Below are 22,814 nucleotides of genomic sequence, written 5' to 3'. Positions count from 1 at the left end.
GATAGGTGAGGTGTGGGCAGGAAAGAAATTATCAGCATTCATCATTCCTGAGCATCCACTAAGTGACAGATGCTGCACTTCGCTGAACAAAAGAGAAAGAAAGTATTAATCCTTAGGATTGGATGAACTCTAAAAAAAAAAACTGGGGTAAAGAGGAAAAAAAGAGATTGAATACTCAGCCCTGGGGCACACCAGTGTAAAGAGATCGGGAGGATGAGAAGGCCCTAGAGAACCAGGAGAGAGAGAGAGGCCAGCCAGGAAGGTAGCCAAGAACGCGTAATGTCACGAAACCAAGTGACAAAAGTCCTTCAAGAATACAGCATTTCAAACATTACAGGAAAACTAGGGAAGATCGTGACTCAAAACTCACCACAGCCTTCGGCAACATAAAAGACGGTGTTCACTCTGATGACAGCAGTTAAAATGCAGTGATGGAGGCAAAAGAACCCACCAGGATGGGTCCAAAAAGAATAAAAGGAGAAAAAGGGGGTGCCTGGGTGGTTCAGTTGGTTGACCGTCCGGCTCTTGATTTTAGCTCAGGTCTTGATCTCAGGGTCGTGAGTTCAAGCCCCACGTTGGGCTTGAAAACAAAAAAAAAGAAGAAAAAGTACACACAGTGGGTATAAACAAGTATGCAGAAATAATGATAAAATTTGAAAGAATTTATTTAAAAATGTGTACAGCCTGTAAGAAGGAAAAATTAACAAGAAACATTAAGATAACCAGCAGAATAGAGAGAAACAACATATTCTTCATTGGAAAGACTCAAGAACATAAAAATGCAATAACCAAAGGAATTTATATGTCTAATGAGATGCCAATTAGATTCCTGCTGAGTTATTTTTAATAATGATACACTGTTCATATGAAACATACAAAAAGATGACACAACACGGTCCAGAAATAGTCCCAAATCCAAGAATTTAGTACAAGAGTACTAATTCTACACAATGGAGTTTGAATAAACAGATAATTAAAAACAAAATTTTAATTTTATAGGTGAAGGGGAGGGACGCCTGGGTGGCTCAGTCGGTTAAGCATCTGCCTTCGGCTCAGGTCATGATTCCAGGGTCCCGGGATCAAATCCCGCAATGGGCTCCCTGCTCCGCGGGGAGCCTGCTTCTCCCTCTGCCTCTGCTTCTCTCTCTGTCTCTCATGAATAAATAAATGAAATCTTAAAAAAAAAAAACATATATATATATATATATATATATATATAGGTGAAGGGGATTATAACAGGGCACTTGTCGTCATGAGCACTGAATAATGCATAGAATTGTCGAGTCATTATATTATACACCTGAGACTAACATCACTGTATGTTAATTATTCTTGAATTAAGAAAAAAAGGGGGGGGGCTCGTGGGTGGCTCAGTCAGCTAAGCATCCGACTCTTGGTTTCAGCTCAGGTCTTGATCTCAGGGTTATGGGATTGAGCCCCGTGTCGGGCTCCGTGCTCAGCGAGGAGTCTGCTTCATATTCTCTCTCCCTCTCCCTCCAGCTCATGCTCTCCCTCTCTCAAATAATTAAATAAAATCTTCAAAAATAAATAAAAATAAAAATAAATAAAAGCTTTAAAAAATTCTTAACTGGTTAACCATCTGTGGGGAGAAAAGTTACACTCTTCCCCCTTACTAACACACCAACACTAATCACAGCAAGATTAAAAACCTAAAATGTAAAAAACAAAAGCCTAAACTTAGGTACTCCAATGTGACTCTGCAACCATGTCTAATCTTGGCATAAGAAAGATCTTTCAAGACATGCTAACAGCCAGAAACCATAAAGGTAACACTGATAAGCTCACCACATGGAATTTTTCTATTTCTGCAGTTCAACCACAAAATATGTAAAATTTCAAGACAAAGGACAACTTCTGGGAAAACATATGTAACCTAATAAGAAAAGGGTTAAAATTCTCATTAGCATCCTCACAGAAAAATGGGCCAAGTTTAGTATATAAAAGTGGCCAAATATAAGAAAAAATACAAAAGTATCGAATTTTCTCAATGATTTTAAAATACATAACAAAAATCCCAGGAAATTTTTCACAAATCCCATTCTGGCCTATCAACTCAACAAAGATAAAACTGTAACACCCTAACCCAGAATGACACCTATTTAAAAAAACACAGCCCTTCCTCTAAGCAAAGAGAGAGCCTAAAAGCAACATAGACCAGAAAGGAACACAGACAATATACAATAACAGTCACCTTACAGGCAATACAATAGCACTAAATTCCTATCTTTCAATAGTTACCCTGAATGTAAATGGGCTAAATGCCCCAATCAAAAGACACAGGCTATCAGACTGGATTAAAAAACAAGACCCATCGATATGCTGTCTGCAAGAGACTCATTTTAGACCCAAAGACACCCCCACATTGAAAGTGAGGGGGTGGAAAACCATTTACCATGCTAATGGACACCAAAAGAAAGCTGGGGTGGCAATCCTTATATCAGACAAATTAGATTTTAAACCAAAGACTGTAATAAGAGATGAGGAAGGACACTATATCCTACTTAAAGGGTCTATCCAACAAGAAGATCTAACAATTGTAAATTTCTATGCCCCTAACATGGGAGCAGCCAATTATATAAGCCAATTAATAACAAAAGCAAAGAAACACATCGACAACAATACAATAATAGTGGGGGACTTTAACACCCCCCTCACTGAAATGGACAGATCGTCCAAGCAAAAGATCAACAAGGAAATAAAGACTTTAAATGACACACTGGACCAAATGGACTTCACAGACATATTCAGAACATTCCATCCCAAAGCAATGGAATACACATTCTTCTCTAGTGCCCATGGAACATTCTCCAGAGTCGATCACATCCTAGGTCATAAATCAGGTCTCAACCGGTACCAAAAGAATGGAGTCATTCCCTGCCTGTTTTCAGACCACAATGCTTTGAAACTAAAACTCAATCACAAGAGGAAAGTTGGAAAGAACTCAAATACATGGAGGCTAAAGAGCATCCTACTAAAGAATGAATGGGTCAACCAGGAAATTAAAGAAGAATTTAAAAAATTCATGGAAACCAATGAAAATGAAAACACAACTATTCAAAAATCTTTGGGATGCAGCAAAGGCAGTCCTAAGTGCAAAGTATATAGCAATACAAGCCTTTCTCAAGAAACAAGAAAGGTCTCAAGTACACAACCTAACCCTACACCTAAAGGAGCTGGAGAAAGAACAGCAAATAAAGCCTAAACCCAGCAGGAGAAGAGAAATCATAAAGATCAGAGCAGAAATCAATGAAATAGAAACTAAAAGAACAGTAGAACAGATCAACGAAACTAGGAGCTGGTTCTTTGAAAGAATTAACAAGATTGATAAACCCCTGGCCAGACTTATCAAAAAGAAAAGAGAAATGACCCAAATCAACAAAATCATGAATGAAAGAGGAGAGATCACAACCAACACCAAAGAAATACGAACAATTATGAGAACATATTATGAGCAACTCTATGCCAGCAAATTAGATAACCTGGAAGAAATGGATGCATTCCTAGAGATGTATCAACTACCAAAACTGAACCAGGATGAAACAGAAAACCTGAACAGACCTATAACCACTAAGGAAATTGAAGCAGTCATCAAAAATCTCCCAAAAAACAAAAGCCCAGGGCCAGATGGCTTCCCAGGGGAATTCTACCGAACATTGAAAGAAGAATTAATACCTATTCTTCTGAAACTGTTCCAAAAAATAGAAATGGAAGGAAAACTTCCAAACTCATTTTATGAGGCCACCATTACCTTGATCCCAAAACCAGACAAAGACCCCATCAAAAAGGAGAACTACAGACCAATATCCCTGATGAACATGGATGCAAAAATTCTCACCAAAATACTAGCCAATAGGATCCAACAGTACATTAAAAGGATTATTCACCACGACAAGTGGGATTTATGCCTGGGCTGCAAGGTTGGTTCAACATCCGCAAATCAATCAACATGATACAATACATTAACAAAAGAAAGAACAAGAATCATATGATCCTCTCAATAGATGCAGAAAAAGCATTTGACAAAGTACAGCATCCTTTCTTGATCAAAACTCTTCAGAGTATAGGCATAGAGGGTACATACCTCAATATCATAAAAGCCATCTATGAAAAACCTACAGCGAATATCATTCTCAATGGGGAAAAACTGAGAGCTTTCCCCGTAAGGTCAGGAACGCGGCAGGGATGTCCACTATCACCACTGCTATTCAACATAGTATTAGAAGTCCTAGCCACAGCAATCAGACAACAAAAAGAAATCAAAGGCATCCAAATTGGCAAAGAAGAAGTCAAACCCTCACTCTCTGCAGATGATATGATACTTTATGTGGAAAACCCCAAAGACTCCACCCCAAAACTGCTAGAACTCATACAGGAATTCAGTAAAGTGGCAGGATATAAAATCAATGCACAGAAGTCAGTGGCATTCCTATACACCAACAACAAGACAGAAGAAAGAGAAATTAAGGAGTCGATCCCATTTACAACTGCACCCAAAACCATAAGATATCTAGGCATAAATCTAACCAAAGAGGCAAAGGATCTGTACTCAGAAAACTACAAAATACTCATGAAAGAAATTGAGGAAGATACAAAGAAATGGAAAAACGTTTCATGCTCATGGACTGGAAGAACAAATATTGTGAAGATGTCAATGCTACCTAGAGCAATCTACACATTCAATGCAATCCCCATCAAAATACCATCCACTTTTTTCAAAGAAATGGAACAAATAATCCTAAAATTTGTATGGAAGCAGAAAAGACCCCGCATAGCCAGAGGAATGTTGAAAAAGAAAAGCAAAGCTGGCGGCATCACAATTCCGGACTTCCAGCTCTATTACAAAGCTGTCATCATCAAGACAGTATGGTACTGGCACAAAAACAGACACAGAGATCAATGGAACAGAATAGAGAGCCCAGAAATGGACCCTCAACTCTATGGTCAACTCATCTTTGACAAAGCAGGAAAGAATGTCCAATGGAAAAAAGACAGTCTCTTCAACAAATGGTGTTGGGAAAATTGGATAGCCACATGCAGAAGAATGAAACTGGACCATTTCCTTACACCACACACAAAAATAGACTCCAAATGGTTAAAAGACCTCAATGTGAGACAGGAGTCCATCAAAATCCTAAAGGAGAACACAGGCAGCAACCTCTTCGACCTCAGCCGCAGCAACTTCTTCCTAGAAACATCGCCAAAGGCAAGGGAAGGGCAAAAATGAACTATTGGGACTTCATCAAGATAAAAAGCTTTTGCAAAGCAAAGGAAACAGTCAACAAAACCAAAAGACAACCAACAGAATGGGAGAAGATATTTGCAAATGACATATCAGATAAAGGGCTAGTATCCAAAATCTATAAAGAACTCATCAAACTCAACACCCAAAGAACAAAGAATCCAATCAAGAAATGGGCAGAAGACATGAACAGACATTTTTCCAAAGAAGACATCCAAATGGCCAACAGACACATGAAAAAGTGCTCAATATTGCTTGGCATCAGGGAAATCCAAATCAAAAGCTCAGTGAGATACCACCTCACACCAGTCAGAATGGCTAAAATTAACAAGTCAGGAAATGACAGATGTTGGTGGGGATGCGCAGAAAGGGGGACCCTCCTACACTGTTGGTGGGAATGCAAGCTGGTGCAGCCACTCTGGAAAACAGTATGGAGGTTCCTCAAAAAGTTGAAAATAGAGCTACCATACGATCCAGCAATTGCACTACTGGGTATTTACCCCAAAGATACAAAAGTAGGGATCCGAAAGGGTACGTGCACCCCGATGTTTATAGCAGCCATGTCCACAATAGCCAAACTGTGGAAAGAGCCAGGATGTCCATCGACAGATGAATGGATAAAGAAGATGTGGTATATATATACAATGGAATATTATGCAGCCATCAAAAGGAATGAGATCTTACCATTTGCAACACCGTGGATGGAAATGGAGGGTATTATAATAAGTCAATCAGAGAAAGACATGTATCATATGACCTCACTGATATGAGGAATTCTTAATCTCAGGAAACAAACTGAGGGTTGCTGGAGTGGGGGTTGGGGTGGGAGGGATGGGGTGACTGGGTGATAGACACTGGGGAGGGTATGTGCTCTGGTGAACGCTGTGAATTGTGCAAGACTGTTGAATCTCAGATCTGTACCTCTGAAACAAATAATGCAATATATGTTAAGAAAAAAAAAAAGAAGACGAAGATAGCAGGAGGGGAAGAATGAAGGGGGGTAATCGGAGGGGAAGATGAACCATGAGAGACGATGGACTCTGAAAAACAAACTGAGGGTTCTAGAGGGGAGGGGGGTGGGAGGATGGGTTAGCCTGGTGACGGGTATAAAGAGGGCACGTTCTGCAAGGAGCACTGGGTGTTATGCACAAACAATGAATCATGGAACACTACATCTAAAACTAATGATGTAATGTATGGGGATTAACATAACAATAAAAAAATGAAAAAAAAAAACCCCACCAAAACCCTAGTTTATATAATCGCTGATTCCTGTGATGTAATTACTCCCACCATAGTGGATTTCAAGCTACCAATGTGACATCACTAAATGCCAGAGTTGAAAAGAGATGTGCAGTAGTGTATGGTTGTATGGTAGTAGTGTGTGGTTATACAATATTTCTATTATTCAGATATAGTAGACGTAAAAAAAACTTCACGTGTAGATAATGATAAAATATAGTAAAAAATAAACAGAAACTAACTTAAAAAACAAAAAAAACGTACCCCTTTCGATCGTACTTTGTTTCCCCAAAGATCTCGAGAGGCATGAACCTTTTATAGCCAAGGGAATACAGAAAAGAGTTGTGTGAAGACATAGCTTAAAAATTTTGTAGCAATATTTAGAATAACAAAACACTAAAAAAAAAAAAAAAAATCCACAAGCAGGGAAAAATAGGAAGTCAGTTAATTTTTAGTGGCTAAATTCATTTTATATGAACATGCATCAGCCTTGAAACATGCCTGTAAATGTACAGAGCAGATAAAAAGCATATGTGTAATAAGATTAAATTTACATAAAAATGTAGCAGGACATATGCCCACACCAATTTTTTCCCTTTATGAATGAATGATGGGTAATTAATTCTCCATTTTAAAAGTCTGTATTTTATCTTTTATGTATTGAACAGGGATATAATCTTCCAATAAGAAACACATTTACAAAACTCTTAATAGTAGAGTTCTTCAAATGTAGAGTTATTTCATTTAACCTTTTTATTTATTTTATTTTTTTATTTTTTTATGTTTTATTTATTTATTCATGAGAGTCAGAGAGAGAGAGAGAGAGAGGCAGAGGCAGAGGGAGAAGCAGGCTCCCCGCCTAGCAGGGAGCCCGATGCGGGACTCGATCCCAGGACCCCGGGATCATGACCTGAGCCGAAGGCAGACGCTTAACCATCTGAGCCACCCAGGCGCCCTCATTTAACCTTTTTAAAAACAGGCATAATGCGATGGGATTTCAAAGTCACCAGAAGTGAAAATATCAAGCCACTGGGTATAAGCTGTTCATCTCAAAGTTATGGGTACAAACAGAAAAAGTGACACGTGAGCCTCATTTGGGAATGTGCATATATATGCATTCAAGGGAGAAAAAAAATCGGATCTGGACTCTTTCCCCGATTATTCCAAAATGTTTTACTAAGCAAAAAATGTTAAGAATCTTTAAAAAGTTCAAAATTAAAGTAGAAAGCTCTTCTTAGAAGAAAACCATCATTGGGGCTCCTGGGTGGCTCAGTCGGTTAAGCGTCTGACTTTGGCTCAGGTCATGATCCCAGGGTCCTGGATGGAGCCCCATATGTTGGGCTGCCTGCTCAGCAGGGAGTCTGCTTCTCCCTCTGCCCCTCCCCCCTTTGTGTTCTCTAGCTCTCTCTCAAATAAATAGATAAAATCTTAAAAAAAAAAAAAGAAAGAAAGAAAATCATCATGGACTTAACACCCAAGATGGGGTGGGTGGGGCTGTTGTTTTCTAACATTCAGAAATAAGCATTCAAATTTCTGAACAAAGAAAGGGTATTGGTTACTCAACCACAAATCCACATTTCCAAAGATGACGGCAATGTTGCTGGATAGTGTTTCCTAAGCTTGATTTCTGCGAAGTCAAACTTCTCCGAGACTGTGTGCCCAAGTGCAGACTCACTACTGACTCAAAGAAGGGTGGCCTTCGGTTGCTGCTTTTTAAACAGCTTTCCTGAGATATAATCCACACACCATACAATTCACCCATTGGAAGCACTCAATTCAGTGGCTTTTCCTATATTCCCAGAGCTGAGCAACCATGACCAGTCAGTTCTAGAACCCTTCCCCCATCCCACACTTTTGGCCATCACCACCTCACTGTACTACAACCGCCCCCACCAGCAGACCTACTAATCTACTTTCTGTCGCTATAGGTTTCACTACTCTGGACTTCCATATGAATGGAATCAGAGTATGTGATCTTCTATTCTATAGCTGGCTGCTTCCACTTAGCATCGTCAAGGTTTACCCATGTCAGCATGGATCAGTACTTCGTTTTGGTTTAACACTGAGTAATATTCCCTTGTACACACAGACCACATCTTGTTTGTACATTCATCCACTGATGGACATTTGAGTTATTTCTACCTTTTGGCTCTTATACATTCATGTGCTCATGCGCAAGTTTCTGTGTGGACATGAGCTTTCATTTCTCTTGGGTATATACCTGGCAGTCCAATTTACTGGGTCCTATTGTACTTGTATGTTGAAATGTTTGAGGAACTGCCAGCATCTTTTTCCCAAGTGGCTGCATCCTCTTACACTGCCACCAGCAGTGTGGGAGGGCTCCCATGTCTCCACACCTCCAACAACACGTCGTGGTTTCTCACTTGTTGATTCGAGCCATCCTAGTGAGTATGAGGTGGTACCTCATTGTGGTTGAAGTCTTCAATTTTTAAGCCAAGAACTGGAATGTAACTGATTGACGAAGCTGTAAAACCAATAACTAACTACCCTGAAGAAAACTTATTTTTTCCAAATGAAAAGCCTAATTGAGACAGTTACGTCATTTATAACACTACTGAATAAGCTGTTTTCCATAGACTAGAATCTCTTCTAGTTATTAACAGGCAGGCTAAAAAATGAAGTGGGTTCCACTGACAAATACCTGGGGAATGCTAGATTTAGACAAGATGTTTCTTTGTTGAGATTTTTCTTGGTATTTTTAATTAGTGTGCTAATATACATGATGTATCTCTACCACTAAGAATGGCACATGGTGATTCCTACTTAGTTACCTGGCCCTAGAAAGCTTTCTTGATAAAATACCCGTAACATGTCACCCAGAAATAAAATTTTTAAAAACCCACTTTGTATGCTATCTCCCAGTTATTCAAACAGGATTTGTGTGAAACCACACTGCCTTCATTAAAAATGATATATAGAGTGACCACAGCAAAAACAGCAGAGCAGGTATCTCCAAGGGACCATCCCTCCAAAGAAACACAAAAAAATAAAGCAAAAACTATAGACATAACCAACTCTGTCAGAATTCTGGACAAAAATCCAAAGTTTCTTTTTTTTTTTTAAAGATTTATTTATTTATTTGAGAGAGCGAGAATGAGAGAGAGAGAGTACATGAGAGGGGGGAGGGTTAGAGGGAGAAGCAGGCTCCTCGCCGAGCAGGGAGCCCGATGCGGGACTCGATCCAGGGACTCCAGGATCATGACCTGAGCCGAAGGCAGTCGCTTAACCAACTGAGCCACCCAGGCGCCCCCAAATCCAAAGTTTCTAACAGCCAAGCAAACAATGAATCAAGAACGAGCCAACTTAAAATTGGTAAGAAACGTCTGCAGCATTTTTACTTGACCCCGTCCCAATCCGTGCTCCAGTTCCACAGGAGTCTTGAAGATGGCAGCCGGTGTTCTCAGGGTCGGACCCTGGGCCCTGGGTCCAGAGGGAAGAGGGAGTAGAGCAGAACTGTGTTTGTCAGTTCCAACCTGTCTCGGGGCGATGAAGACTAGGTGTGGTGTCCGCCTCTGTTCTGCCTAACTTGGAACACACTCAAGGCAGAAAAGCCGAGGACATTCCTCGAAAACGCTGTAAGGCAAATGAATGACCCTCAGACGGCATCTTTTGCCAAAGGGGCAAAAGATGAGGACAGAGATATATGAGAGCACCAGAAGCATGGCGGGAAAAGTAGACGGCAGAGTCTCTTTGGAAAATTAAGCCATTCAAAACCACCTGTGTATACGGAGAGATTCAGAAAGCCACGTGCATGCCCAGGGCAGGACACACACTCAGAAAGACCTGAGAACTTAAGCTGTAACCTCTGGCTGATCTACAGACTCAGGGCAAGTAAGAAGTAGAAGTGAAGGCAGGTTTGTAAATGGTTGGGCTAAGCAGGAGGGCCCAAGCACAAAGCCAATCTGCAAAGACTGGAATATTTAGGGTTTTTTTTTTCCCTTTGTTTTCTTAATGGATTTTTTTTCTTTTTGTGTCCTGGTATCCAAAAAAAACCCCTAAGAAAACAAAAAACAAAACTGTCAAAACACTAGCTGAACACAAGCTAAGAAAACACATCAGAGACCACATAGGAGTAAGAATACAGACTTTAGAACAAGGCTGTAAGGAAAAAATCACTAGGGAAATAGCTACATCTCACAGAAAGGAACAAAACAAAAATGATGAGGAGAGGGGAAGAATCATCATATTTTATTTCCAGAATTAATAATTTAATTCCAAAATTATATTTTATTTATTTATTTAAGAGAGAGAGCACGTGAGAGTGGGGGGGGGGCGGGGCAGAGGGAGAGAGAATCTCAAGGAGACTCCCCACTGACACAGAGCCCAATGAGGGGCTCGATCTCACGACCCTGAAATCACGGCCTGAGCTGAAACCAAGAGTCGGAAGCTTAACTGACTAAGCCACCCAGGCACCTCCCAGAATCACCACATTTTAATATCCAAAATGTCCAGTTTCTTACCACATAAAAATACAAAGCACGCAAAGAAACTGGAAAGTATGACCCACTCACTGGAAACATGAAGAGAAACTAGAAACTACCTGAGGAAGCACAGACATTGCACTTATAAGACAAAGTCAGATGGAATGGAAAAATTCCTAAAAGCACACAAATTACCAAAACTGACTCAGAAGAATTAGAAAATCTGGATAGACTCATAACAAGCAAAGAAACGGAGTTTGTCATAGAAGCCTCCCAACAAAAATAAGTGTTATAGGAACTGGTAAATTATTTCTTTACCAGACACTTTGAAAACGTGAATGGTCTTCCAAAGGGAAAAAAGTGAATACCACTGTTTCAGTCTTATATACAAGTGGAAAATGAAAATTATATCCTGAAGAATCAAGTTCTTTGAAACCAGAGAGAATATGAATGAATGAATGTGTATTACCCAATTTGTTGAACAAAGATCAAAAGAGGACACAAACATCAACAATTTCCCGATGTTGATGAGACAGAACTTGATTAGATTTTCATGCCTAATAGGCTGTATCTATTTTAAGAGGAGATTATGTCAGGGTTTGAGAAATGCCCAAGATAAATGAATTGACGTATTTCAGAAAGTACTGCTATGAAACGAGTTCCTACTTCTACTACCAATTAAGACTAAGTTATCTTACAAACTAATACAGATGGGCTTCTATCACAGAAGGAGAAGAGGTACAAGAGGAAATGCTGCTCAAAGATAGGGAAGCTGGTGTGGACCTCATGTCGGAGGACAGCAGAGGGGAAGCATGCGAGGCTAGTGTGTGAAGGAATCCTTCGAAAATGAAAAGATCATCAATTACTCAATTGGAGAAGAGGAACAAAGAAAAAAAATTGAGAAAATGAGTTTCTGTTTTACAAATGTCTCAACTGCTTAAAAGGAAAAAAAAAAAAAAAAGCACGTCTATAAGCATTACAATTAGTGAACTAACCTAACATGATGTGCTTTGCGATGTGATGCAATATGAATTGCCCATCGCCTACGAAGTATCCATCCTGAAAAAATATACAGCCTGAAACTCCTCATGAGGGAACGATAATCAGATAAATCCGGAATGTGGGACATGCCTGGGAAATCTGTGTCTGAACAATGTATCCGGTGATGCCATGAAATTCTTGTTCATTACTTTAGGTTTCTGTTTTGGGTGTGGTCACGGTATTGTGGTTATACAGAAGATTACTCTTTTCCATGGGAGATACACACAGAAGCAGAAGCGTTTGGGATGAAATTCATGATATCTGCAACTTACTTTCAAATGGCCCAGAACACACACAGACACATCTGTATACAAACACACACACCTAGATGAGGAGGTGCGGAGGCCCCAAAATGTTAACATTAACCACTGGTTTATGGAAAAACTTGTGTTTCGACTCTACATTTTATACATCTTCATGTTAAATAATGTAAAAAGAAATCATAATTCCTATGGACTAAAGGCAAATAATAAATCTTAAATAAAAAGACAAGATACATTTCTGAGACCTATGGTCAAGGTGCATCAAAGAAGAGTCAAGTAACCACAAGGCTTGTAATAAAAAGAATGCCAATCACTCTTGTCCATCTATACGGCCTTGAAAGACTAGAACGGAAAGAAGCATTTCATTTAGTCCAATAAAGATCAGAGGCAGAGAGAGAGTTTATCATCAGCCTGCTGACTCCAAGGCTGAAGAAGCTTAGCAGGGAAAGAAAAGCCCTGCCCCTCCTGGGCCTGTTAACCTTACTTCTACACAAAAACTGAAAGTTTACTTCTCTCTTAAAGTTACCTGAATTCAAACACTCAGCTCTAGCTGGGCTGCAGTTACATTTTTAAAACCTGCATAAATCAGGGGCACCTGGGTGGCTCAGTCAGGTAAGGGTCTGCCTTTGGCTTGGGTCATGATCTCAGGATCCTGGGATGGGGCCCCACGTCAGGCTTCCTGCTCTGTGCGGAGTCTGCTTCTCCCTCTGCCCCTCCCCCTGCTTGTGTGTGCTCATGCTCTCTCTCTCTCTGTGTCTCAAGTAAATAAATAAAATCTTAAAAAAAAAAAACAACAAACTCCTGCATAAATCAAACATAATTCTTAGTCAGTGTCACACAGCAAAAACCCTTAGTCAACCTCAGTACTGTGATAAGCCCAACAAGTGTAATAACAGCTTCTAGTTAATTCTCAGGGCATCATTACTAAATGTGTAAATTGTATGACTTCCCAAATGCTCCGTGTTTAATATGTTTTATTTCTTGCTTTTGAAATTGTTGTTCCATTTACCCCCTAATATCATAATGAATGCAAGACCTTCCAAATTTTCCCAATAATCTGCCTCACCAGTCAACATCCACAAAGCCCAAACTTTAAATGGAAGTCTCTTTTTGTACGCACACGCGTGCGTGCATGCACACACAAGTCCATAAACACTGCAGCCGAAGCTGCTGACGGAAATGTCTCAGTCTGCACAGCCTATGTGTCACCACTTAAGAGCAGCGTGCTGGTCCCCAAAGAACCACGGACACATTAAAGAAGATACCAACACCTAAGGGAAGTGCTTAAAATACAGACACTAAATTTCCAATCAGATACAGATCAAAATCCAGCCTGTAGGCACAGCGTATGTGCTGGGGTAAGAGGAGCGTGACACATGTCAAAGGCTAGCGTTAAGTCTGTCTCCCTGAGGGGAAACAGGTCCTAGGTTGGCAAATGCCCAAGACCTCCACCCCTGAACCTGTCAGTGTCCTTCATCCACCTCTAAGGAAGGGACAACAATATTCAGAACATAGCCTCAGATTCTGAGTCGTACTGAGTTCTGTTAGGAACTCCAGGAACTCCAGTCTACCATTCTTCTCCAACTGGAAGAGAAGCACCACTGAGTGGCTTCAGCCACATTCTCCATGTGTTAATGGATGATGTGGACACATGATCCATAGTATCCCTGATCCTACAATGTTATCTACGACAGTCATGAGAGCATATGGGGTGCTGGAAACATGGAGGCCTTCTGAGAACTAATCAACCATCTAGTGGATGAGTGAAACAGAGTAAGACAATGAAACAGGAGTTCACTGGGATAGTATCATAGTTTCGTGGAGAAGCTAGAACCTCAGTGTGGTTTTTAGAGTAGAGGAAAATATTCTAATATGGTGAAACTGCATGACCAATGGCAGACCCCTTAGAAGGAGAACACCCAAAGGCGCAGGCTCTCTGGGCAAAGACTACCAAGCAGGAAGGTCTGGCCTTTGCACTTACTGCCATGTATGGCCGACACCCGGCATCTCTTGTCTTGGCAATGGAGTCCACCAGCTGTCCACTGATGCCAAAGTCACAGAGCTTAATATTTCCACTCCTGTCCAGAAGAATATTGGAAGGTTTGATATCTGCGAGAGAGAGAGAGACAGATGTCATTTCGTGTACAAGTGATCGATCAAATGAGCTACATTCTGAGCTGTGTTAAGCAAAAATACCAAAAAACCTTAGACAAGATTAAGTGATCAAATCCTTAAAATTCAGACGTGTAAGAAGATGAGGAAAAATGAGGAAACAGTGCTCTGACTGCCAATGTTTAAAAACTCAGTATCAAAAATACTTCCCAATAAATGCAGGCATTCTATAATGCTTTCTTTGTTTTCATCAAAAGACTGCTATACTGGGGTGCCTGGGAGGCTCAGTAGGTTAAGTATCTGCTTTCAGCTCAGGCCGTGATCCCAGGGTGCTGGGATCAAGCCCCACATCGGGCGCCCTGCTCAGCTGGGAGTCTGCTTCCCCTCTGCTCATGCTCTCTTTCTCTCACACAAATCAATCAATCAATCAATCAATCAATCATCTTAAAAAAAAAAAAGACTTAATATTCATTTACTTGCTTCAAATTCATTACCTACTGGTCAAATTATGAAGAATGAATTTAATCTATAAGAGTACACCAAGTTACTTTAGAGTATGTCAAAGACTATCCACCTAAATGCAAACTATACAAATTATGCACCCATAATTTAGTTAAAATCGAGTTTTATCTAACTTGGGAAAGTATCCAATCCAGTACATCTAAAAGACCACAGCTTTGGGATCAGAGAAGCAAAGGTTCAAAATCTGGTCCAAAATTCACAGTGTAACCTGAGGCAAGCTACTCAACTTTGACTCAGCAACCACAATTTTGTCATCTACAAAATGAAAACGATTGCTGGGCGCCTGGGTGGCTCAGTTGGTTAAGCGACTGCCTTCGGCTCAGGTCATGATCCTGGAGTCCTGGGATCGAGTCCCACATCGGGCTCCCTGCTCAGCAGGGAAGCCTGCTTCTCCTTCTCCCACTCCCCCTGCTTGTGTTCCCTCTCTCGCTGTGTCTGTCTCTGTCAAATAAATAAATAAAATCTTTAAAAAAAAAAAAATGAAAACGATTGCTAATTCATAGGACTCTGGAAATTAAAACACCTTTTACAGTACCTGCACTTTATTTGTATTCAATAAATGCATCCACTTAATAACTATTTCTCCTTGAGAGATTTTTTCTGACCTTCGAGGACTTCATCAGGTTTCCCCCACCTTTTCTTCCAGTCGTCCTTGAGATTCATTTTCACTCCCTCACTGACCATGAGCTCACCGCCACTATGTACTAATCCAACTGTCCGTCAATTCTCCCCCTTTGCTCATGAATTCTCCATCCCTGTCTCAATGCTTCTATACATTTCATTGTCACTGTCATGGCTTAATGAATAAAAAGGATACAAATAAATACAAGATACAAAAACATCTGTCTATAACTCAGAAGGGGATCTACAAAAAAATCCAGAAAAGGTCTCCTGCCATCACTGACCATGCTGACTGCCTATCAAGCACCAATCCTACCCACCAACCCCATCCCTTCTAATGGGACCTGCATTTGATTTTATGGAGGGATCCCCTCCTCCATGTAGCCATAACCACACCTCCCCAAACCGAGGTGTGACTGATCCAAGCCTATCAGGATCGCCTGATGCTCCCTGCCAGGAACCAGTTTAGGGTAAGGGCATGAAGCAATTTTGGTGAATGAGACAAGAGAAAACATTAGAGCGATGTAAGGAAGATGTCCTGGCTCCTAAGACAGCCACACAGGAAGAGGGAGCACTTCTCCAGGAGGCTGTCATGTCTACATGTGACACTGGGTACTTGCTTTGGTCATTACCACCCTGAGGATGGAGCCAACGTATTAAGAAAGGTAGAACCAAAGGGAGGGTGCTTAAGCCCTAAACATACTGTGCCTGGAGCCACCCTATCCTTGGGCTTGTTAGGACAGATAGTGAATTTCCTTGAAGTTTAAGGCAGTTACCAGGATTTTTTGTAACTTGTGATCAAAAGCACTCTTAACTGTAGCAAAAAAGCTAACTGATCCTAATTAATAAAGAGACTGCTATATTGGGGCATCTGGGTGGCTCAGTCGGTTAAGCGTCTGCTCAGCGGGGTGTCTGCTTGTCCCTCTCCCTCTGCCCCTTCCCCCATTTGTGCTCCCTCACTCTCAAATAAATAAATAAAATCTTTTTTTAAAAAAGGCTGCTATAAATTCATCATTTTATTTATTAATAGGAAAACCAAAGTTATTTTTGAAGCTTTTCCATTTATTCGGTTACTCCTCAGTCACCATCTTAGTGCTTTCCTGTGATTGACAAGTATCTCCAAGGTGATTGTTAAATGCCCTAAGGGTAATACCACTCCCAAGTGCAAAACACAGTCAAAAAGGAAGGAAAAAAATCCCAAAACAAGAATGCAATGAACTACAAGAAGAACAAAATAATTTTGTTTAGGGACCTAACTCTACATGATTTTAGGTCAAAAGAGAAAATGAGAAGCCTATCTAAAATTATTTTTAGCAAGCATTAAGCCAAAGCAAAATTAAGTGAAATATTCTGAAGTTCAAGGTTAACTAATTTCAGTGGTCTTGAGTTAACCCCAAACTAAAATTACTTAAATAAATGCACTAATTATTAATTTCTTTAACCACTAGAAACTATGTTTCCTAGAATGTAAGGCTTTTCACTTCTCTGAATACAACCTTTTACTTTTTGTTCTATTTATTGTCAGGCTGAATCCCACACTGTCGTGTATTGTCTTGGGTTTCTCCATTACAAGTTTCCTGAGGAAAGTGAACTTATGTGCCTCTTCAAAGCCACCATCCCACCACCCCGAGTCTAGCATAGTAATAAAAAGAGCAACTATTTAATCTATCTGCTGAATTAATTTCATGATTCCCACTGGCTTCCAATAAATCTACATCAAATTATATTTGGACCTGTGTCCAACAAGTCCAAGATAACTGTTCTCACAAATAGAAACACTTTAGAAGAATTTCAATGTACAATAATTAAAGCATCTCTATTTGCAAAAATATCCTCTATAGTAAAGAAGAAACACCTGAAAGGGACAGTAGCATGCCTTTAATATGCTCCAGGTACCATCCTCCAGATCCTTTGAATGTCCCCAGGACCACCTTTGGGCCCATTTGTATACACAGAGAAACATTATCTATCAAGTAAATGAATAGTTGTTTTTCAACTAAGAGTAAGAAGAACCTTGCAGCAAAATCTGTTTCAATTTCTAAGCTCAATATACTAATAAGTTAAGCTGAAATTTATAGAATCTCAAAGGAAAAAAAAATACCCTAAATTAATAACAAAAGCTTTAGGGAAAAAAAATAATAATAGTGTTAGGGTAGGGTACATATAATATGCTTTGTTAAAAATACAAATATTTCATAGGCGCCTGGGTGGCTCAGTCATTAAGCATCTGCCTTCGGCTCAGGTCATAATCTCGGGGTCCTGGGATGAAGCCCCGCAGCGGGCTCCCTGCTCAGCAGGAAGCCTGCTTCTCCCTCTCACACTTCCCCTACTTGTGTTCCCTCTCCTGCGGTCTCTGTCAAATAAATAAATAAAATCTTTAAAAATAAACAAAACAAAACACATATTTCAGGAAAGCTCATAAAGAGACACTGTAATTTTCAATAATGTTTTCCTATTAAGGAAAAATAATAATTTCTTTTTTTAAGGAAAAATATTAATTTCTAATCTATAAAAAAGAATTCATACCCACCTCTGTGAATGATTTTCAAGTTTTCTTTTAAGTGGTTTAGTGCTTTCACAGTCTGGGAAGAAAAAGCAAAGATGAGGTGAACAATCAGTATCCTTTTAGTCACACAGCATGCAGCTCATCATAGGTAACAGCTCTAGGAGTCCTTTGCATTCTTTTAAGCTTAATTATTCCAATATTCTGTCCACTTTTTATGTTAACTGAAGATGCTAAATGATTATTTTAGCTGAAAACTTAGTTACTGTTACATGCTGTTCCCTGACAGCTAAAAAGAACCCAGTAACTTATAATTTTTTAATAAGTCATTACAAAGTTGTACATTTCTTGCAACTTCAAACTTTTCAAGAATGGAAATATTCAGTATGAGAGAGTCCACAGTCTGGTTCCACTATCAACTCTAATTTAAATAAGTCTTTCCAAATTTCCTCGGTTTTTCATAATTATTCATTCACCTTTGCCCAGTGCTAGCCTTCAAAGTAATTTTGGCCAAGTCAAAGTATCTCTGCTCAACCACTATGGCAATTTATGCAGAATTTACAATATTGTTTGATCACTGCTTATGATCAGAAAATCAGGCATTTCTCCAGGAATACAGGGAACAGGGACTTGAATTAAAATTTCCCACAACCTCAAACTAAAAGGGAACTAAAGAACATGCCAACCACTTGCTATCAAATGGTCAAGTCTCTGCCCCATCAAGCTGCTGGGTGTCAGGAATGCAGAACTTGTCATGTTTCAAGTAGCTGGGCCTGTTGTGTTCACTGGGTTATTAATTAGCAAAAAGAGATTTAACACAAAGTAATTTTAAATGTTGTGCTTAATAGAAAGGATGATCACCAAGTCTAGAAACATAGGCAAATATATAACCAATGATTTATCTGTGTATATATATTACACACACTGCAATATACAATAAAATAATTTTGTCTATGTTTTCCAACTTCACGATCATCCTGTGATCACAGTGGTTAGGAGCAGGATTCTGGGATCAGGCTGCTGGGCTTAAATCATTTACCACCTACAAGTGTATAAAGCTCCAGATCTGTCATCTGTAAAAAGGGGGTTACACTATTCACCACAGAGAGTCACTATGAAGATAAAATGTCATAAGATCTTAGCCTGATGCAAATAAACACTCAATAACCATTAGCTACTCTCATTATTTTACTATTGTTGCATTATAATTATTATGAATAGTAAAAGTTCCAAGATAATATTGGGTCTGGTATACTGGAGAGAGAGAGATGACAAAAATGATCAATATAAAATGTCATATATCTTTCCAAATATAAATAAGTTCCTAGAATAACTCAGCTTCTTTTTATAAAATCATATGAAAGGGTATGTAACATTTAGCTCATAAAATATTTAAATTTATGCACCAATTTGGCTAAATTAAAATATTAACATGAAACTTAAGATTATGACTTTAATCTGATTTTTAAAATTCCTGTTATACACACACACACACACACCTTTCACAACTAAAATGCAGTTCAGAAACTGTCTATATATTTTTACATTAACTCTTAATGACCAAACAGGATCAACTGGCCATCAGCAGGCAGACTATACTGGAGGTGGAGGATGCAGGAAAGGAAGAGGCAGAAAATTACGTGCAACCAGAATATCTAACTTACAACTTCCTATAAAACTTAGTTTACACATCCACTAACCTACATCATGTCATTAGCTCAGATTCTTAGGGCTTTCTAAGAATCTAATTTTACTCCATTGAAAAGAATTTTGTGAACAACCTTTGTCAACTAAAAGATTCAGAGCAAGAAAGAAAATGATCAGGAATTCACTTTCAAAACTACAAACACACATGTAAAAGAGCACCTCTTTTCTTTTCGGTACTCTGGTAAAAGTGAATTGGCCAAATTGATAGCAATGCTGGTTACTGAAATTGCTAGTCAAAAATTTCAATATTTTAGAGCAGACAGCTCAAATCTTAAACACAGGAAAGATATTTTGTCTACGAGTTTCAATGAAGGGACTTCAAGGAGAATGCTGTGATTTTGATTAATTCAGAGATAATGGTGAGAATATAACCTATTTAAAAGTACAGCAACAGGGCTAAAAAGGAACAGAAAATTTCTTTTTCTGGTTTTGTTTACAGCACAATCTATTATGGTTCATTGTGATTTTAATGAACAGAATATTGTAGTTTTTACATAAAACATATTTTGAAAATTGTTCTTATGACTTGTTGTATTAACTACCCCACAGAAGTGATTTTGTTTCTTTTCCTATTACAAATGATTTTCCAGGAAGGTCAACAGCATTCTGTGAAGGACATTCAGATAGGTACACTCAAAACTCCAGCAGCATCTTTATGTAAGTATATACAGAATGAACAATTTGAAAACCAGGTACTTACTGCTAAAGTGATTTTGCCTAAAATTTCTTCTGGAATAACATCATCTAATACACTATATACATATTTGTAAAACTTATCAAACGAGGTAGACATGAGTTCCATACAGATCCAACAGTCACCCTATAAAATAACAAATATCTGTTATTCCTTTACATCTTAGTATTAAGTACCATGTTTTCCTTTACTTAAACTAGAAATACAATTAGAGAAAAAACAGTCTTCTTCTTAATCTTGCACTGGAGGTAATTTTTGGTTCCTCATTAAAGCCCTGGGCAGAATAGTCTCCTCCTGTGTAAATATAAACTTATTTCCCAATTTCCCCACTCTTAACTGTAAAGACAGGGACAGTCTTACATAGAAACTTTTGTGCTTTTGTAAGAATATCAAATTTTGCCATAATTAAATACAAACATAAAAAATGTGGGAAACTGTTCATTGTCATTAACAAAGAAAGTAAATTACAATAATCTGGAGGTTCTATATAAATTTCTAAAATTAGTTAAAAAAAAAAAGGAAGAAAAAAATACACAGAGCAACCCCAATGCCTCCCATCCTTGTACAAATGCCACCTTCTCAGTGGCTGACATTTAAAATGCAGGCGATGCCAACTCTCAGCATCCCCTCCCCTGCTCTGTGCTCTTCTAATAGAAAATATAACTTATTTGTTATGTTTGTCATCCATCTCCCTTACCTAACCCACACACACTCTGCCAGCGCAGGGCCTCAGTAAACATTCCCTAGATGCATGAATGCTGGCTACAATTTAACTGAATCATCCAAACACTGTTGGCAGCATCATAGTGTGTTTTAAACCAGGCAGAAGGCAATTTGACAATAAAACAAGAGAAAACAAGTATTTATACCCTTTGATAGAGTCGTCTCATGACTGGAAATCTAATTAAACAAATAGTCCATAAAGTCCAAAAAGAAAAAAAAAACAAAAAAACCCCAAAAAACCCAGAAACAAAACTCAAAAGCACCGAACGATGTCCCAAGAGGGAATGGCGCACCATTCAAGGGCTTATCTAATCTTCCGTTCCTTGGAAAACTACATGGTTTGCGACAGGAATGCTCGAGAACACACAGAATACGAGCAGACACCATGGTTCTTACGACCTGAGAGGATGTGAACACAGGGACAAGGGCCACGAAGGACCTTCCGAGCGTGAAAACAGCTATCAGGACGATGACAAAAAGGGTCTCAAACGAGTTTGCGTGTTACTAATTTATGGATCCAGCTGTATCCTCGGAGATGTCGGACCACGTAGGAGATGAATGCCCGCGAAAGGACGACGGCGTGCCCAGGACAACAACGCCAACCAGTGGCAGAGCCGTGAACACAATCCGCTGACTGAGCTCCTGGCTCCCGTCAACACCTACAAAGCAGGGGCGCTGCCCTTACACACAGGAAGCGCAGGCTGCCCTGAACACGGAGACCGGGAACAGCGCTGTAACAACAGGACGGACACCTGCCAGCACAGGCATGTAGCTACACGGCTTCACACGACGCTTACGTGTAAAACGTATCTGGCACAGTGAACTTCTACTTCTGGTGTCTTCATTTAAGTCTTTCCTCCCTCTCTGTGGCTCTTTCCTTTGGGTGCTCTTGCAGATGGACGCTCACAAAAGACTTGAGTAACACCCCTCGCCCAAAACAAACACTTGAATTTATTTGACTCTAAAGACCCCATCTTGATAGATGCACTGGAATTTTTTTATTAGAGCAAAAGATAGCACATTTAACTCATCTCCTTAGAAAAACAATAAGGAAGGACCTTAATTTCAGTAGTATAACAAAGCAGAAAGACCACTGATATTAGGGTCTGAAAAGGCCTGACTCATTACCCAGGCTCTCCCACTTACGTAAGCTTGGGCCCCTCAGTCCCTCATCTCAGAAACAGGGTTGCCCTACCTTCCTCAACAGACTAGAACAAAAATCAAATGAGTTAACATACATAAAGTACAAAATAAAGTGTCCGGCCGGTGTGAAAAATGCCAGTTAAGAAAATGAGGGGAGAAGGGGGAAGGATGGAAAAACAGGAAGGCAGCCAAGGGAGAGAGACACAGAACAGGGGAAATAAAGGTAGGAAGTAAACTGGAACTTGGCGGGGGGGAGGGGGGAACAAAGCAGCAATCAGCCCCAGAGAGATCTTTGTGGTTGATAAGGCACAGAACCTAATGTAACTCCTTATTTCTTCTGGCAGTTCCTTTTGACCATAACTGAGAATAGGTAACAGGAGCAGGGAGCTGCTTTAAGGGAGTAGGATGGTCTGAGCTGCCTCAAAAAGCAGGACAACAACCTTACTTTCATGGTCAATCACAAGACGGGACACCCACATGACTGAAATGCAAAAGCAGGAATTACTAAATATGGATTTACCGAAAAGAAAGGTGGAGGATG

At 39.6% G+C, this 22,814-nt stretch overlaps 1 protein-coding gene across 2 annotated transcripts in view; it reads right to left on the bottom strand.

The window, feature by feature from the left end:
* MAP2K4 (mitogen-activated protein kinase kinase 4) overlaps positions 1-22,814 on the bottom strand; it is a 136,593-nt gene that overhangs the window by 24,325 nt on the left and 89,454 nt on the right. For both annotated transcript variants that reach the window (XM_044921394.1, XM_021694559.1), the window contains 3 exons: positions 20,414-20,533; positions 18,034-18,085; positions 14,230-14,357 (listed from right to left, as the gene is read on the bottom strand). In XM_044921394.1, coding sequence (XP_044777329.1) covers positions 14,230-14,357; positions 18,034-18,085; positions 20,414-20,533 — 300 coding nt within the window. The remainder of the gene's footprint in view (positions 1-14,229; positions 14,358-18,033; positions 18,086-20,413; positions 20,534-22,814) is intronic.

This window comes from Neomonachus schauinslandi, chromosome 15 (genome assembly GCF_002201575.2).
Source record: "Neomonachus schauinslandi chromosome 15, ASM220157v2, whole genome shotgun sequence".
NCBI lineage: Eukaryota > Metazoa > Chordata > Mammalia > Carnivora > Phocidae > Neomonachus > Neomonachus schauinslandi.
The sequence above is the reverse complement of the archived record's forward strand: the minus strand, read 5'-3'. Positions and strand labels throughout refer to the sequence as shown.